General features: G+C 38.8%; 1 protein-coding gene across 4 annotated transcripts in view; it reads right to left on the bottom strand.

Annotated features, from left to right (window-relative positions):
* Positions 1 to 1,453: 1,453 nt before the first annotated feature.
* The window catches only part of PTCH1 (patched 1), a 90,353-nt gene continuing 72,770 nt past the window's right edge, over positions 1,454 to 19,036 (bottom strand). For all 4 annotated transcript variants that reach the window (XM_075931823.1, XM_075931822.1, XM_075931821.1 and 1 more), the window contains 6 exons: positions 17,721 to 17,858; positions 13,888 to 14,030; positions 10,435 to 10,534; positions 8,601 to 8,855; positions 6,112 to 6,643; positions 1,454 to 4,602 (listed from right to left, as the gene is read on the bottom strand). In XM_075931823.1, coding sequence (XP_075787938.1) covers positions 6,113 to 6,643; positions 8,601 to 8,855; positions 10,435 to 10,534; positions 13,888 to 14,030; positions 17,721 to 17,858 — 1,167 coding nt within the window. In that variant the 3' untranslated portion in view covers positions 1,454 to 4,602; position 6,112. The remainder of the gene's footprint in view (positions 4,603 to 6,111; positions 6,644 to 8,600; positions 8,856 to 10,434; positions 10,535 to 13,887; positions 14,031 to 17,720; positions 17,859 to 19,036) is intronic.

Genomic DNA, 19,036 nt, shown 5'->3' on the forward strand with positions numbered 1-19,036 from the left:
GCATTATTTTCAGAGACTAAAACTATTTGAGCACAAAATTTCTCCTCGCTCTGGTTATTTATTTAGTACCTAGCTATGCAAACTTTTTTCTTACAAAAATATTTCTTGCTGATGCAATTAGTCTCATGGATTAGTACAGAACTATTTATGAGAGCAGTGACAGTACATGTGAGTACAGATTTGCAGTCAGGTCCTTACATTGTAAGCACATTAATAATTTACAGTTCATCTTCCAGACAATTTATACATATCACCTTGGATTAAAAAAAGGAAAATGGATAGTTGGCACTGAAAGGCTGAATGTGAATAAACCCAACAGCCTGATCATGTCTTCCACTAATGGGAGTAGAGAATCAAATGGTAGATGTATTGAAATCATCTGGTAAATACAGGGTGGAACTGAAGGATTATTGCCTCTGTGGCACTTCGATAAATAGGATCTTTGTATGCTATAAACCACACAAGGATTCCTGATATGAGTGAATACTGACCTGGTCAACATCTATACTAGATTTTCTTCAAAGCATAACAATACTCTTCCCTACCTAAATGCATAACAATACTCCTCCCTTTCTAAAAAACAAATGGGATGATTTGGGAAGCAGCATTCTGGAAGGCAGGCATCAGCAAAGCTGCCACAAAACCAATACAGGCACAGGTGCCAGCAAGTCAAGTCAAGTTTCATAAATCAAACTACCTTGACTGTTTCACAGAGTGGACAAAAACAGCCGTCTCTGTCACTCCTGTACTCCAGGGAACAACCAAATATGCATTAGCCAAATATGTAATTTTGAGACTGCAGAAATAACTGATGTCAAGGATTATTTGACTCCAATAAGTTTATGCCATAATAAAATTGTTAGCCTTTAAGGTGCCACTGGACTCTTCGTTGTTTTGGCTAAAATAGACTAACACGGCTACCTCCGAAACATATTTTTAAATGTTTATGCAAAATTGTGTTCTGATTGAAAAATATGCATTTAATAATCCAAAGTGGCACAGGGTGCTAGTTTGGTTTTGCCTAATGATTATATATACACAAAGGGGGATAGGAATAGAGAGGGGGCCAACCCAAAACCTGATATCTGTTGTTAGGATAGGAGTTTATAGCTTGAACTTGCCTGCAGACGGGGCCAAATCTGAACAGAATCCAAAAATTGTGAACCCTGGAGAATCCAAATTTCAAACCCCAAGTTTGGGAGATTCAAGATCTTGGGTTTTATTTGAGCAATTAGAAAGATCTGAAATTCAGAAGCAGGATTCAGTTCCTCATGTTTGGCTCAGGCCCAATTCTAATAAAAATAAGAGATGATGCATGAATACTAAAGCTTTTGACTGCAGTATCTCATAAGTTTGCCAATGTTACACTTTTAAGAATGATTATACTTTTCTGTTACAGGGCCTATGGCTTTTGTAAATAAAGCATTCTACAAACAACCAAATACGTAATCAATAAGTTATAATATTTTTTATTCATGTTAGAATTTCTATCAGTGTTTGAACATTAATATTTAGAGAGTTTGTACAATTTTAACTCCAGGTTTAAAATGAGAACCACACTAGATCACAAATGGTAACTAAAACACAATTCAGAATTGTATGAATATTCACACTCTCTTTCTCAACACTGTTAAACATTTTCTTTTTCTGCAATGGGGTTTAAAATGAAAAGTGTGCACTGTAATCATGTTTTAGCAATGTTCCAAAACATAATGGTATCATCATTACATATAAACTCTTTAAAAATATACTTCTGTCAAAAGACTTGATGACTATTATGTACACTACAAAAATAAATTTTCATATAAATAAATTATATGGCATACTTTTATCTTTGTAACTGAAATGACATAAGCCCACTCTTGCCAAAATAGGCAGGCAATGAGACCCAGTTTGAATATTTTTTTCCTTTTTACTCCTTACACTAAAACCTACAACGAGTCCTTAATGTAAATGTTATATACTCTTTCCTATTTAACATTAGTAAGCACTCTATACAAATAAAAATTCCATTAAAAGTAAAAACATAGCTGTAATAGTGAAATAAAATCCCTGCATTTTGTTTGTTATAAACTGGCATGACAAATACTGTAAGAAAACATTCTTATGATACAAAAATATAAATATCACCAATGATTAAAAAAAAGTTAAAAACCATAAAACACAAAGTTGCCAGCCACTGAGTTCTCCCTTTGCCAATGTGACTATAGGAGAAAAGGTCTACATTGTGCAGAAAGCAGATAGCTCACCCACGCACAAACACACAGAATGCAATTGGTGGGCAGGGGAAGGAGGGAAGAGATGAGACATCAAAACTCTTCCTTACTCCCTCCCTCCGACCATCTATTAAAAAAAAGATGGGGGGGGGGGGGTAGGAGAGTGACTGACTGATAGATACCAAAGCAGTATCAGTGGGAAGCCATAGTGACCTCTGACACAGTAACACGTACACTTGGCAGTTGAAGGTAGTTTCCAATTAGTAGCATACAGTTTTGTTGCAGAGTTTTTATGATCAGAGGTCACTACACTGCTAGTGCTAAATTGGGGCCTGTTGTCTTTTTGTCATTAAGAGTTTTCATGTTAGACAGTGAGCTGGACCAGTAGGCAATTATGGGATTAACCCTTAGTGTGCATCTAAACAGTAGCTTATGTACCAGTGGGCCAATGCCAGGCTCATCAGCTGTTCTTTTAGTATTCACATTGGATATCTGTAAACAAGTGCCTTATGTCAAAGTAAGTGTTCTGAAGTGAGAAAAAAAGGGCATGATCACGTGCACATGATAGTCATACTTCTCCACTCTGCTGGGAAAGCCTGTAGGAAAAAGTCACAGCTTTCCAGCCACTGGAGAAGTATACATTCTAATCAAACAATGCCTGGCCTGGAGTGGCCAACTGTATTTATAAACACAGATCTTGCATGTGTTTTTTTTCTAGCCTGACTATTTGTTTTAAAATATATTATCCATCTGCTCTGAAAAATAGCCTGGGGAAGGGTAGTGAAAAATTAGGGAGGGAAAGTAGTGTAACCTTTTGTTCTATTATTTAAATTAATGTTCACCTTATATAGGCTTTGGGTCCATACTAGAGCCTAACACTTCTAGCCCTTTTTTTTAAGCCCTTCACCTGCTGCAATTCAATTTTAACTTAAAAAAAGAAAAAAAAAAGACAGAAAGTAGCTAAAATAGATTCATGAAGGACTCCCAGTTCAATGTAGTAATGCCATAAGTTACTGGGAGGAGGAAGGAGGAGTGGAGAGAGTGATCACCCGTGGGTGTCAATCATCATGGTCCCAGATCAAGCAGACAATCAGTAAAATAAGTGAAATTAGATGGAGAAAGTAATAGAAAATATTCTAATTTTTGTCACTTTATATTAACTTACTTTCTGCCATGTAAATAAAAACAATGACAGATGACAGATTGATTTGAACTGTGCCATTGCTGCAATGAAAAACCTGATTATTCAAGTTTCCAATACCATTCTGTTTTGCAATATCAATATCAAAATATAGCATCAGTACATACAAAGGCATATGCTAATTGGATTTTAGCAACTTTCAATATCCAACACCTTTGCAGTTAAGGGAACTTATAATGTTTTGCACTTACATGGCACCTTTCACAAAGGATATCAGATCACTTTCTGAACAGTAATTAAGCCTCACAACATCCCTAGGAGGTAGGTAAGTATTATTATACCCATTGTACAGATGTGGAAACTGAGGCATAGGCAGGTTAAGTGACTTGCCTAAAGTCACACACAGTAAGTCAGTGGAAGATTTAGGAATAGAATCCATATGTTCTGAACTCCTGCCCTCTCTTCTGTCTTAATCATCCCTTTGACAATAGCAGTCTGGAGATTCTGCTGTTAAGTGCCAATGCATTTTTCACCAGCACTTAGCAATAGGAAAATCCTGACTTTGCCAGCAGCCTCAGTGAGTTAATGAGCCCATTAAGGGTTACCATACAGTAAAAAGAAATACACTACAGTACAATGGGAACATACATACACACATGCATACAGCAAAACTAAACCTGCACATAGCTAACCTATTTAAACCACCAAGATAAACGTGCTTTTCTTCATATCTGCTTATTTTTTTAAAATTATCACGCATAGCGTGTTTGAAAGTTAACAGTAACATTTCATACTACCACAGGGTTGTGAAATGCAAATTTTAAAATATTTAAACACATACCTTTACAAAAAATCCTATTACATAAGCAATATTTGCATAGAATTATACAAGTAAATTATACAATATTTAAGCAGCAGCAACATATGCTGAAATTTAGGACTAGATTAAGCTTAGTTGTGACACAGAAATCAATGTACAATAAGTACAGAGCACAAACACTCTATTAACAAGAGTTAACTCCAGATTATACTACTTTACATTGTTCTTTTGTATATTACATATGTATACACCTTTTAAATATTTATAGAAATATCTAACAAAATAATACAATAGGTTACAGTAACAGTGAACTGTTATCCTGATGCAGCATGTCCTTTTCCATAACTTCAAGCAGTCCTCTTCAAGCAGTTCTGGAAAGAGGAGGTTTCCCCATCTTTGGCCTCTTCTTTGCTTCAGTTGTTACCCTTTACAAAAGAGAGAAAACACAACTGTTCACTTAAAGCTTAAGAAAAATAAATAAACCAAACCAACCCAAAATGCTTGAGTTGATTCTTGTGGATATGCTATGGGACCAAGAGTTAGAAAAACTGGACTCTATTCCCATTTCCATCAAAGATGTCATGTTTAAAATGTCCACTAATTTTGAGTGCTTCCATTTCTGTGTTCCTGATTCCAGTTAAAGTGAATGGAAGCTGCAGGAGAACGAGGTCTTAGGCATCTCAAATTGGATACCCACAACTAGAGTTACCCAAATTAGTGCCTACTTTTGGAAAATGCAAGCCTGACTTTCTCTTTGCCTCAGAATCCACTTACTTGGGATTCCACTAATTTCCATCTCATGAGAGTGTTGTGAGAATACACACACTTCCCATTCCCCTGGAAAAGGTGTGAAAAAGTAACAGCGAGAAAGTGACCTCCTCCAAAAATATTTCTGCCATGAAAACCCACAAAAGATCACAGAAATTTTTGAATGAAACATTAATATTTCTTTCTCAGTATTTTTGAAATACACTGCCTTTTTTGATCAGCTCTAATTTTTATATATTTTATTACCTCAAAGCCATTGGGGTGGGGGTGGAAAGAGTTTCCCTTCATTTTCATTTTATGCGTCAAATCCTATAGTGTGAGGAATTCTCTCTGACAAACCTAAGGAGAATCCACACAGCAACTCAATGATGGCTATCACAGCTCAAAGGCTAGAATAGGCCAAGAAAGTTTGGACCAAACCCACTTAAAAGCAGCACTGTGCAGGAATGTATGCAATCTCCATAAAAACATTTCCTTCGGCCTGCCTTGCACTATGCGGGAGAACCATGGAAACTGACGCACCAGAGGATTTAGCTAAGTAGTTTATATTCATTACTACATTCTATTCAAAGGAGGTGCCAGGAAACTCAAGTTCTGACTCTTGTTCCATGGCTTTGGAGAAGTCAAACAATAGGTATATCCATGCTGCAATTGGCAGGTTCACTGCAGAGCTTGTTGGCATAACCAAGCGAAGTTTCAGCTAACCAGCTCACAAAAAATAGCAGTGTACCTTGCACAGGCTAGTCCCCTGAATACATAACCAGCATTCTGGATGGAGCTGTACTTGGATGGCTAGCTCACAGTGATGTCTATACCATGTGGTTACAAGACTATTTTAGCAAGCTAGTTTGATCAAACCTAGCTCAGGTATTCCTGCATTTACTGTAACCACACTTCCTGATTGCACTATGGACATATCAAATTTTTCTGCTTCAATTTCCCCACTTGAAAAATAATTGGGATAGTGCTATTTTATTCCTGTACAGAACTCTGAAGATGTCAAAGGTTAATTTTCTAAAGCAAAATGCACCTATATTTATGGATCGGTAATCCCAGTCACTGTTGCCCAAGAGGGTAAAGAAGCTAGGGGAAAAAGGTACCTTAGGAAGTTCTTGTCTTTTTTCCTTTTTATCCCCCACAATTGGCCGGGAAGGACAAAAATGTACCTTAATCCGAGCTGTTGCCATTTGTCCTTTCTTCACATTCAACATCTTGCAGTTCTATTACTTCTACTTTAGAGTTTCGTCTCTCACACCGTACATTAAAAGGCACATGGGGGTCCTCAAATGGCCCATGGTCACTTTCATGGTATCCTTCGTAAGATGGAAAGCCTCCTCCATGTGAGTTATGACTGTGCACCGCAGGGTGTACAGCAACAGTAACTGAAGCTGAGGCAGTCACAGTAGTGATAGGCTGGCAGTATGCTGGCACAGAAGCACCCTTGGCAGTGAATGCTGGAGTTCTAATATTATGAGAGCGAGCCCTATGGCCCGCACGGTCCCTATTGTTAGGTCCAGAATGCCCGTCGGTAGACATTTCAAAAGCGTCCCTGCGCGGCCTGTAAGGGGGTGGTCGTAGTCCTTCCCTCAGTTCTCGCCTAGGTTGTCTGTTATGATGCCATGATTGCTGGGACCCAGCTTCTGGGTTAGACTGTAATTTTGGACTTGGCTGATGACATCTTGTCTCTGGCTGAACCACCTGGAAATGAGTTGAGAGATGAGGCTAAATCTCTGCCCTAAAGCGTGCAAACAAAAGTTACATATATTATAGAAATATTTTCCCTGGGACAGCCCTGAAGGGTATGGTCCTGGATTAATTCGGGAAGTGAAGCATTCTGGAGTTTTATTTGTTTTTTTTTTCAGGCAGTTCTCTCCCAAAAATGTTACAATGTTGGGAAGTACAACTTTGCAGATAAACACAGATGACATGCTGTCACCGAAAGCATGGTGTGTACCCCACACATACTGCTCAGTTCTTTTGAAAGGGGTACATAGCAAGAATTACAACTTAAGTGGTTCAATAACCAAAATTGCTAGGCTTTGGCAAAGACTCTCTTCCAGCTGGGGTACATACACAGGATGTTAGTGGGATGGTATGTATAGTTTGCAGGAATCTGGTTTCTGGATCTCTGTAAAAAGCGTGAAGCACAGCGGCCACATCAGTCAATAAACCGTGACCAACTTCAAATGTGGCTCTGCTTGTACCTATTTTTAGGCCTCTGCTGAACAAAAACAGATCCGCATTGCAGCTCAGCATGCAGCATCCTGGGGGGTAGGAGAGGAAGCTTTTTAGTTTTTCTTTGAAATGAAAGTTTATGCTAGCCCATCGGCTTAGGGCTTGGGCACAGTGGTGACACACTGCAGACCTAAGGTTTTGAGAAACCTTGATACACTTTTTTTCTGGTCTACACCAGCCCTTATTCTCTAAAATTTGTTATCAGAAAAGAAATATAGTGTGAAAACAGCCCACATGGTTCTGGGTGTTTCTGGTTCCCATAGCTCTGGATAGAGCCACATTAATTCCAGAACTCTGCCCCCCCTTCCCTTTCTCAGAGGTTATCCAGAACCACTGCCAGGGGTGTGTATATATAGCAGCATTAGTGCAGAATAATGTCCATTATTTCAAAATAACAATGCAAGTGTCTACCCAGCACTTCCATTATTTCTAAATACAGGCAGTCCCCGGGTTACGTACAAGATAGGGACCGTAGGTTTGTTCTTAAGTTGAATTTGTATGTAAGTCGGAACTGGTACTTATTGTAGGGGAAACTCTAGCCAAACATTTCTCCAGAGCTCAGTTTTATTCTCCCACACCTTACTTCCCTCAGTCCTTTATTCTCAAGCTGAGGTGCCTGCTGAGAAAAGCCGCTCCGCGTCTCCCTGGTCTGCTGGGGGTGGGGCGCTAGCTTCGCTTCTCCCTGGTCTGCTAGGGGGAAGCAGCTAGTGCGGGGTTGCCTCACCCCGTTTGTAAGTAGGGATCTGATGTAAGTCGGATCCATGTAATCCGGGGACTGCCTGTAATTCTGAAATAATGGACAGCTTATTCCAACTTCATTCCACGAGGAATTACACCTATTCTGAAACAGCTATTTCAAAATAGCTGTAGTGTGAACACTCCACTGCTGCTATTTTGAAATAGCTCCTCCCCAGGGCCATTCAAACTAAGTAAGCCCCAGGACTTCCTGGGGCTCTAAATCAAAGTAGCGTGTCCACATAAGGGAAGCCTGCCTTAGACTAATTTCAAGGCTTCACTGTAGTGTAGACACGCTATTTCGAAATAAGCTATTTTGGAGTATATCTTCTGGAATAGCTTATTTTGAAAAAAGCGTGCAGTGTAGACGTACCCCAAAGGGCCTGCCAATCCTGCACTTCCAGCTTAAGCCACTATGCTGCAAAGACAATTACCAACGAAAATGAGCTGTGCTTTAATTCTACCACTTTATTTGAATTTCCTTCCTAAATGAAAGGAAGGAAAGAAACAAAACACTCATCTAAAAGTCCTCTAAAGTTTAGGCCAATTGCAGGCAGAGGTGCAAAGCAAAAATTCAGAAATATAAACATTGGTATACAAACTGAAATAGGCAAATTCTTTCAAAACCCCCAAACAAAATAATTTTCTCTCCTCTCTTTCCCACATGAACATGAGGGCTACTTACAGTGGATCGGGCAAAGACAGGATTCTCAGTTGCTTCCACTATTACTTGGTGGACTGGTGCACCAGAGCTCTGAGTGGCCTCGTACTGATGGAGTTCGTCACTGATTCCCGACACTGTGGTCTGAGAACTGTACTCTGAATCAGATGAATCTGATCCATTATGCGTGTGTCCGGGTGGCAGTGCAAACCTCACGATGCTAGGGGCTGGCTCAGGAGATGGAGTAGGCAATCTGTTCCGACCATTGGCTGGAGAAACCTAATAATGACAGTTAATGCCCCTCATAATTACTGACAGTCAACAAAAATGTTCTTCACCAAAACCATTTTGTTATTGATTATTTGCTAGGCTCTCTGTTACTGGGCACAGTGCTATGCCAGAAGAAAAGAGAGAGGATCTCTGTCTGTGGATGTGAACAAGACTATATGTATACCTGTTAATGTCTGGGAGTGTGTAAATTACATATATATCTTGGTATATAATTAAGAGAATAATTCCATGACTGTACAGTATATATATATATTTATCTAAAAATATGTCTCCGTGTATGTACATCAATGACTGACAATCTAGGCTAGTGAGTGGGCCACATGAATGTCCCTCTTTCATCTCAGCAAGCCACAAGGTTGTCTAACCAAAGACAGTCTCCTGGGATAGGGTAGTTTTGTTAACTGCACTTGTGTACCTAGAATTTGCAGGGTGTGCCCATTACACCGTAGCAGTGCTTTGATGGGGTTCAAAGGGAGCACACAGCTATTACACTCAACGTGGCGTGCAATCAACATGCATCTCACTTCACGTGCCCTGGTTTAGTAATACTAGTAGGAAAAAAAATTATTCAGACAGAAAACAGTGGAATCTAGCAACCTTGAGTGCAGGCAACAACAAACAAAATGTCTCATGGGCCACCTGCGGCCCGGCCCATGAACCGCAGGTTTCCTACCACTGATATGCATAGGCACATGGGTACAAACTTAATAGAAAATCCGCTGTGTATGTGTGTGTGGGGGGGGGGGGAATTATAACTCACATACGCTCCCCCATATCTATATCTCCATTCACACTACACACACAGTCATAAAGTTACTTTCTCTTAACACTACAGAAAGTTCAATGATCATGCTTTAGTGGGATAACTATGACATATTCAATGAGCTATCAAGTGGAAATTTGATGGTTATGAATGCTTTTTTGCTGGACTTGCAATGGAATGTTTAAGTCTCTGATCCTGCAAAGGGACTGACCCCACACGGACCCGTACAAGCAGTCCAGGCTCACTCTAAAACCAACAGGATTCCATGAGAGTGAATTGTGGATAAAGGAACATTCTTTTGCAGGCTTGTGGCCTTAAGCAGTGGTTCTTCAGATGTGGTGTGTGGACCACCACTGATGTGTGGAGCCCTTCCTGGTGGTCTGCTGAGTTAAATATTTTGAAAATGAAGCAATGGAGAGGCTGGAGTGTTAGGAGGAAACACAAGACTACAAAGAAGCTCACTTTCACAAAATGGCCTGTAGAATGAAGAAGTTGAGGAAATCCCTGCTTCTAGAACATAGCTAATACATGAAATTCTGCTTAAAAATAAAGCTAATTAAATCATGCATTTGTATCTAAATGAAAGAGGCAACTTCAAATCCACTGGTTATTATTCAAGACACCTTCTGGTTACTAAACAAGAACATCAAATTAAGAAAGGAAACCACAATTAGTATAACTTTTTTGAAATAAAAGAACAGCAAGAAACTCAAATAAAAATCAGAATTACAAAGAGAATAATAGGTTTCTATGAAAGAAAGACAGGATACATTATTTCTTTTGCTCATAAATATATCTACTGACCTCAGGATATGGTCCAAAGAATGAAAGAAGAACTGGAAGCAGCACCAACCCATTCAGAACTCCCAGAATAGTTAAAATTGCCAAAACAGCAAAGAAATACCTGAAATATTGTTTAAAATAGAGAGAAAAGGGTCATAAATACTATTAGGAATACAGAAGATCATACACTATTCCTCAAAATAATGTCATTTGTAAAAACAAGATTATGTTAATACAAATATCAGAAGCTTTAAAAATATTGTACAAAATCATGACTGTTTATTTATTTATGTTTTACCTTTTGGATTAGAGAAGCTACATTCCACAACCCAAGTGTTAGTTGATAAAGGAAAGAAAAAAATGAGTTTGTTAATTTATCAAAATCTTGTGGCATGTAATGTTATTTATAAATGTGTTACACAAACACAAAAATATGGAATGTGAATTGAATGGCTGAATGGACTGAAAGCACAAATACAATGAAAAGGGGCCCCCATTAGTGAAAACCCAGCAGAAGCAAACAAATGAAGTGAAGGGTGTAGAATTTAAACAATTTAGCCTAGAAGGAAAAGAAGCCCACTTCTCCCAGCAGCTAATCCACTGTGAAATGCTTCTGCATCTAACAGCAGAATCTCTAATTAAATCTCTAGTGTATCAGGTAAGGCTTTCCCTCGCCGTTCATTAATCACAACTTTCCGCCTAGAATTCTGTGAGTTCCAGTTTTACCAAATAGCTCAAATTGCAACCTTTTTAGAACACAGGAACCAGCTTTCTGCCAAGAAAATGCTGCCCATTCTGTAGTAAGCTTCAGCATTGTACTGAGTAAGAGCACTCCACAATGGCAGAGCTGCATTGCAGGCTAATCTTTTGTTGAACAATTTAGCATCTCTGAATACTCTTGTTTTGCGTCAGCCAATTCAAACATAAAGGCTGAAGTACTAAGGAGGATGAAGAAAGTGCACAAGTGGTTGTCCTTTCCCACCATTGAGGGCTAAGGTCTGGGATCCTTCATGAATACCAAGGTAAACCTGTCACTAAAAGGAAGCTTTACTAGTTGGTATTCGGCACAGCTGGAGTTCAGACTATACTCAAGGCTGCATTGTAACTGATGATTTTAAGGGCTAAGTCTAGGACAAATTTTTGGAGGGGTAGGGTGCAGGAGGAAAAGTAGGGACAAGTTTCCTAATAACAGTGCCACTGCTGATCACATTGTTTAGCAGGCTACAAACTTTATTGCCTATGTTTCCACATCTGATCAAATATACCAGATTCCTGTAAAACTACAAATATCCTGCTATTGTAAACATTTTGGAATTTTTGGTCTGCATTAGCAAAATCAACGAACCAATCTCCTTCACTAATATAAACTTCCAGAACTTCTTGCTGAGACACGTATCAACAACAGGCATTAAAACACATTTGCATCTCATCCATCTAACACTAGAATAAACAGGCTGATTACAAGTCTGGCCACTTAGAGTATACAATGTCTGTTAATTTACTTAATCTTCCTAAATACACTATTGGGCTAAACTATCCCTTTCCGGAAATTTGGAGTCTTCCTCACTCATTGTAACAATGCTTCAGATTTGCTTGTTTATTTTACATCTGTCTTAGAAAAACAAGGGAAACTGAAGCCAGATCGTGCTAGAAAAAAAGAAACTGATGGGCAAAGACAAAGCTAAACAATACAAGTTTAAATTGTGAAAGGCTCATTTTACTTGTTTAGCAAATATCAAATCCAAATTTGAAATTAGACAAGACTATATACTGCCATTTGCTATGTCATGTAAATGTGCACAGAATATGCTTATGTGTGCAATATGCAGAGTCCTACAACACCACACTATGGTAAATTTAATTCAATCTGCAGGAAAAGCCCAATCCTGCCAAATATTCAGCACTCAGATATAGAAGCAGACTCTAAATGAATAGTTCTGCATTTCCTCACTACCACCAAAAACTGAGACACAGAAGACTTGATGGACATTGCATATAAGGGCACATGGTATGTATTTATGAAGACTATGAAGCTATGATGTATGTTTGTTAGGCAAGGAAATAACAGGGTTGCCAGATGGTTTAACCAAAAATACTGAACACCTCTACCCCCCAAAAAAACCCACTGGAGAAAAAATTCCGTTGAGGAAAAAAAAAAGGAGGAGACCAAAATTGTTGAGGGTCTTGTTTTCCTGCTCCGGGCCAGACAGCTCCCCGTGGAACCTGGTAAGCACGGGGGAGGGGGGCCTGGTTGCTGAGTGTGTTTAGGGTTGCCAGGTGTCCGGCATTGACCTGGACAGTCCGGTATTTTTGCCTCCTGGCAGGGGGAAAAAAAATAATCAGAAAATACTGGACATATTAGGTCAATATAGGATACCTGGCATTCCTACACACACAGCAACTGGGCCCAGCCCCCTTTCAGGAAATAACCTTCCTTTTCCTGTCCTCCCCAAATTGCTCTCTCTCAGATACATACAGCTAAAACTCAATATAGTTAATCTTTCAGTTAGAGCCTTGACTTTTGTTGTTGTTGTTAAATGATTTGGTTTAGTGTACATCTATTTATCTAGCTCACTTCAGTCTTTACAGTCCAGTCATCTATCAGCTCATGAATGTTTGGTCCAGCACTACCTCAGTCCTCCCTTCTTTCTTTCTCTCTTTCTTTGCCATAGTCTGCCACAAAGAGCCAGTGTTACTTCTAAGATTAGCCATTTTGCAGAGCTCCACAGGTTGTATGGAGTAGAATGGGATCCATTTCATTGCACTACTCAAATTCCCTTCAAAAGAAAAACTTGTGCTCCTTTCATACTGGACAAATTCACATTCTGACTTAAATACACATGAAACAGCCTGCCTTTAGCTCTAAACAGGTCCTCAAGCTTTGCTTTACACATTTTAATACAAATGTCTGTGTTCACGCTTAAAGTTTCTTACATCCCAAACAGAGCTTCAATTTTTTTTGTCAGTTAAAACCTGCTGCAAACTTCATTTAGGGATGACAGGGAAGGGGGAGGGAAAGAGAGTGTCAGTTTCAGGATGTTTACAGTTCCTCCTGCCCCTTCCACACAAAATGCTGCACATACGAAAAATTTTGAAGACCCTTAGGTTAAAGGTCAAATTCAGCTAAAAACTAGACAATACTAGATATTTGGAATTAAGTTAGTTCAGAACTGAGTGAACTAGGCAACGGAGAATCCTCTTTTGTGTCATTTTAGTCTGAGAATTTTATCCAATGCCAGCAAAGGAAATATTATTGAAATTTATCCAATTTTATCCAATGCCGAATTTAATCCAATGCCAGCAAAGGAAATATTATTGAAACTAGTATGTAACAAGGAGTTAAAGATCAGATGTAAAGTAGGACCATGATGTAAGCATGCACAGTAGTAACACAGCAAATACACTAAAATGACCAAACATCAACAGTGTACACATTTAAAAAAATAAAAGTCAAGATACAGAAAGATGCTTTACCTGACGATAAAATCAAATTCAGACCCTGCAAGCATTAAGACTCCAAGTAGAGTAGACACAGCTCCATCCAGTACTGGTGCAAACATGTGTTCCAATGCAAGGACAGCCCTGCGGTTCTTGTCTCCTATGGCGGTTAAAAATGCCTATAAAAAGATAAACTCCATGTCATCTTTTCTTTGTATACAGCCTTTCAGAACTAGGCTGTCTCTCCCAAAGCATGCATGTGCCCCCCCCCCCCCCCCACTAATTACTCCAATTTACAGTTTATTAAAATATCTTTGTGGCTGCCTAGAGTTCAACACAAGGTCTGATTCTGCAGCCATTGTATACAGCTGCTACTGAAGTCATGGGAGTGGAGTAAGGATTGATTGCAGGGTCAGGGCCCACAGCAATAATTTTTTGAAACAATGCCTGTGCCCCACCTCATAAGGATTTTCGTTCATTGCTGGGTTTACTTTTTCCCACCCACACAGGGTTCATTTCATTTTGAAAGCACTTCTCCTGTAAAAATTATAGGACTACTCTTGCAATTCATACCTAAGCAAAACTTCCATTCATGTCATGGGAATTCTGTCTTAGCAAGGTCCACATGATTTGAATTATTATTGGTTGTGGATTTGGGCCTGATGCTGCAACCTTTACTCACATGCATAGTCACGTTGAGTTCAGCATCCCATAAAGGATTGTTATCTTTCTGACACATTTTAAGCAGAATTCTCCACTGATGTCAGTGGATCTCTCCATGTGGTTGCAGGACCCTCATGCTAGCAGATCTTTATGCACACTCGGCCCCTAACCGAATGAGATGAGCAGGATTTGACCCAAAGTATTCAATGACAAATAAGCACTGCAGGACTGTGCTCTTCTTAGTCTTTCCATTATGTTCCTTTCTATGCAAATACATTTAAAGTTTTTACAACTTTAAAAACAATTATACATCTGCCTCAAGGTTTTATCCTGCTGCTCATCACTGGAGCATCTGAGCACTGACGTAACTTATAAAGACTCTATTCTCCTCCCCATGACTCCTGAGTAAGTAACTCACAGCATATAACACAGCTGAGTACTCAAGATTTAAAAGAGTAACAGTGAACCATGAAAAATAAATGTATCCAGAATAAGTACAATTTATATATACATGCTGCGTTACAGATAACAAATGCATTTCCATATACAGTATAGGATGCGTGAGCAGATGTACACTGGATGACTCCCATGAGTCAGGGCTATGGGATCAAACCCATAACATAGTAACAAAATATATGCATTGAACATGGATGTGTGTGTATTTAAAGGACACAATACAATGAATGCAGTGTTGATGCACAATTTATTTGGAGAAATTTTTTAAAAAATGAGGTCACAGCTCACAACTGGCAGAGAAAAACTGAGCCATGAGTAGATTGTGAATTTGTCTAAACACAAGAGCAATTAAATCCTGTATCAACACTATAAGCATTGCATATTTTGTTTATACAACACTAGTGTGGTTATTTATATTTGGTTGGTTCTATGGATGCATTGGCCAGCAGTGCTGCTATAGTTAACATCTATTAGATGCTTTCATTGTAAAATCTGATTTTGGAGGGTTTTGTTTCCTATGTCATGGTGGGGAAACGAGTAGCTTTGAGTTTACTGGGACTGAAGTTTTACTCACATGTGATTTTATTTATGTAAAAATGTGACAAATTAGTGTGGTTTCTCTCCAGTTAGAAAAGACAGCCACACATTTTATAATTACGTGTTCCAAACTTTATTTATTTTCTCATATTTGTCATTTGTTTCCCCATAATGTGCACCAGGTCTCTGAAACATTCACCATCCCACCACCAGCCTTAGCAGGCTGCTTTAGCTCAACAAACCCAAATATGCTTCCAGTTGACTATCCCTTTCTCCTCATATTACCCCTCCATCAGCAAGCCCCTCTTAAATCTACTGCTTCCACTTAAAACTGAGGGCATTCCACAATATGTTGCCATCATGCACCTCCTCCTGTTGCACCCCTACCATGCTTTTCAGTCTCCAACCTTCAAAATTCTCCTCTAATCTGCAATGCCTTCTCACTCTCCCCAGCAACCTCCCCAACCAAGGTTCTATTCTCTAGTCTTGGAACCACATCTGATCCCCTCTCCTCTCTCTCCAGTCTACCTCACCGCTCCTCTTCCTCTCATTCTTTGAGTGTACTGGATTCTGATGGCAATTTTGAGAAGCAGAAAATAGTAATGATTAATTACTCCCCACCCCAAGATAATTAAACCACTTGTACAGATTGATCCTATCCTCCCTTTCTATCTCTTTTGTAATGCTCTACTCCATATGGCAACTCAAACAATCTTCCCCTCAAAAATACAGGAGGCCCCCAACTTGTGACTGCCCGAGTTCCAACCCCCCGCACTTACAACCATTTTTGTAAGGTGGACAGGGCCAAAAAACCCCGACTTATGTCCTCGGCCTGTATTTACGACGGCGCACGGTGCCTATCGTAAATGAGGGCTTGAATTATGATGCCCCCGACTTGCAACACTTCCCCCAGTAGCGATCGCGTTGCAAGTTGGGGGCCTCCAGTATATGGGAATGACCCTGTGTGAAGAGCTCCCTCTATATGTATGTAACACTGAGAGCTATGAAAATCTACACCACTGTTGAGAACATGGAAGCCCAAAAAACAAAACAAAAAACCCACATGTAATGTAAATCACATGTAACTTTAGATTAAGTAGCATATAAATATTATAAATCCTGCATTTTCCAAATTCTAAGAAAAAAAATCTCATATGCTATTTTCAGCATTTCAATTTGCAAACAAATGGTTTAATTAAAAATTAGCAGTGTGTGTACAGAAAACAAGGCTTACAGTGGAAGTCTACATGCAACTCTAACAAAAGAAATAGAAACATTTCCATAACAAACCAAAAAATTCAAACTTGAACTCCAAAAATTAGGCAATTTATTTCATATTTAGACACCTAAATAGCCTGACTTTCAATGGTGTCAGTTTATATTGGCTTAAATGGGAGCTGCAATTGCTAGACACTTCAGAGCATCAGGCCACTAACTTATGTGCCTAAATGTAGGCAATCAATTTGAAAATGTTTCCGACTGTGATCATACATTCTCTGTTTTTTCTGCATTACTCTTCATTCAATCAATGGGCGTTTTGCAGGACTGGGACCATTATTAACAACTAATATGTTCTGAAAGAAAGACACCTAATGGGAGATTTTCAAAGGCAGGTGCCCAATTCCTATTAAACATTTATGGGAATGAGTGCCTAATTGCCATTTGTGCCTATGAAAGTCTCCTCTAAAGTATTACAATTGCCATAATAGGCAGCATCTAGACACAACAGGGAGTGTATAGTTATGTACTGTTACAATCCTTTGCAGCACTTAGGGATAAAAGAGGGGCCCAAGATAGTGGTTGTGTCTGAACTGACACTTAAGAGTGTAAAAGTCTTAACAGATCTTAGTAATTCTGCTTAGTACACACATTAATGTGAATCATAGAAATACCTACCACATATTAACCGGAGATTTGTGAAGTGATATTTAAAAGCACTTAAAAGTACACTGTTAAATCCAATCTTCTTTCATGCATCATTGACTTAACAGATGGTAACTATTCTTTCAAATCAATTATGGTCTCTCAGGCAACAATCTAACTGGCACACTAACCTTTTGTGTGGTGTTGGGTTTGGTTGTCTTTTGAGAATCAGATCACTCATTTAGAGGCCTAACTATGGATGTCAGAGCCTAACTTCAGGCTCCCGTTTTTAAAAAAAATCTTGGCGAGATTTTCAAAATACTTTAGAAAAGCTGCCTAATTTTACATACCAAAGCAACATGAACAGTGAATTCCACTCCTATGCCAACAGAAGCAATCAGGATGACCACAGGCACTGCACTCAGCTTTATTCCAATTAGACCCATCATGCCAAACAGCTCCACTGTCATCAGAGCCAGCACCACCACCTAAATGATTTAAAACAGCTGTTAGTAACATCTTACAAACTCTACACATCAACAAAGGAAAGGATTTTCAAAACAATGTGGGATTAGAAAATGCAACCCTCACAGCACTCCAAAGACAAGGTACTTCTCCCTAATTCACTGAATTCAATAGCAATGACCTGAAAAGCATCAGTTTAAATCATTCCCCTAGGATGCAGTAGGCAGAGCAACCATCAACTTTCTACTGGATTTCTTGTCAATATTGTCTGAAATATAATGTATCGTCTCTCTCTAACCCCATCCAACTATAACTTTTCTGCTTTTTAATCCACTTCTCCAACAATGCTCTCAAAGATAGAAGGAGAAAAGCAACCATTAAACAGCTGGTTTGGGTTCTTTCTGCAGAACTCAGGGAGTAAAAGAAGATGACTCAAGGGTAGGTTTAAAGCTGGAAGAAAATGAATGCCATAATCAGCTGATGAGTGTCAGGTTACAGAAGGGTCTCTTTAGCTTTGAAGAAACTTGGAGGGATTGGCCAGGACAAAGCAAACAGTTAAATCTAAGGGAAAGCTTTTATTTTCTTTCATCTATCTTGTAAAAAAAAGTAGAGAGGTGGGGGAAATCTGTGGAGTAGACTTAAAAGTTTCTGGAGCCAAAAAAAAAACAACAACAAAAAAAACAAAACCAAAAAAACCCCACCACCACATTTTAAAAAGAGATGGAGGACTCTTTAAAATAAGCCCTTTTTTCTAAGAAAAAATGTAAGTGCTACAATAAATTATTTTATAGGGTAATGAATCATCAATGATAACATAAATTGTTTGATTGAATACTATGAAAAATATTCTAGACTAAACATTTACCTTTTAACATACCTGTTGCACAAATGTACATTACAAAAATTAGTGACTGCTCTGTGCTTTTCTACTTCTGACATTTTATAAGCTATACAATAGTTTATGGAATTTAAACACAGGAACATCATAATTCAATTTAACATGAATGTTTATTACAAGGAATTTAGGAAGAAGTATTAGATATCATTTATAATTTTACTGCTCTTTCTCCTTAAAGACAAACTTACACTCCTTTTTCAGTGTGTTTTGTACAACCATTCATCTAGCTGTAAGTCCTTCTTATCATTCTAAGATTCACATCCAGAAGTTAGTATAGCAATTTAATGTTTATGGGCAAGGTAC

The sequence above is a fragment of the Pelodiscus sinensis genome, chromosome 6 (assembly GCF_049634645.1).
Source record: "Pelodiscus sinensis isolate JC-2024 chromosome 6, ASM4963464v1, whole genome shotgun sequence".
Lineage (NCBI taxonomy): Eukaryota > Metazoa > Chordata > Testudines > Trionychidae > Pelodiscus > Pelodiscus sinensis.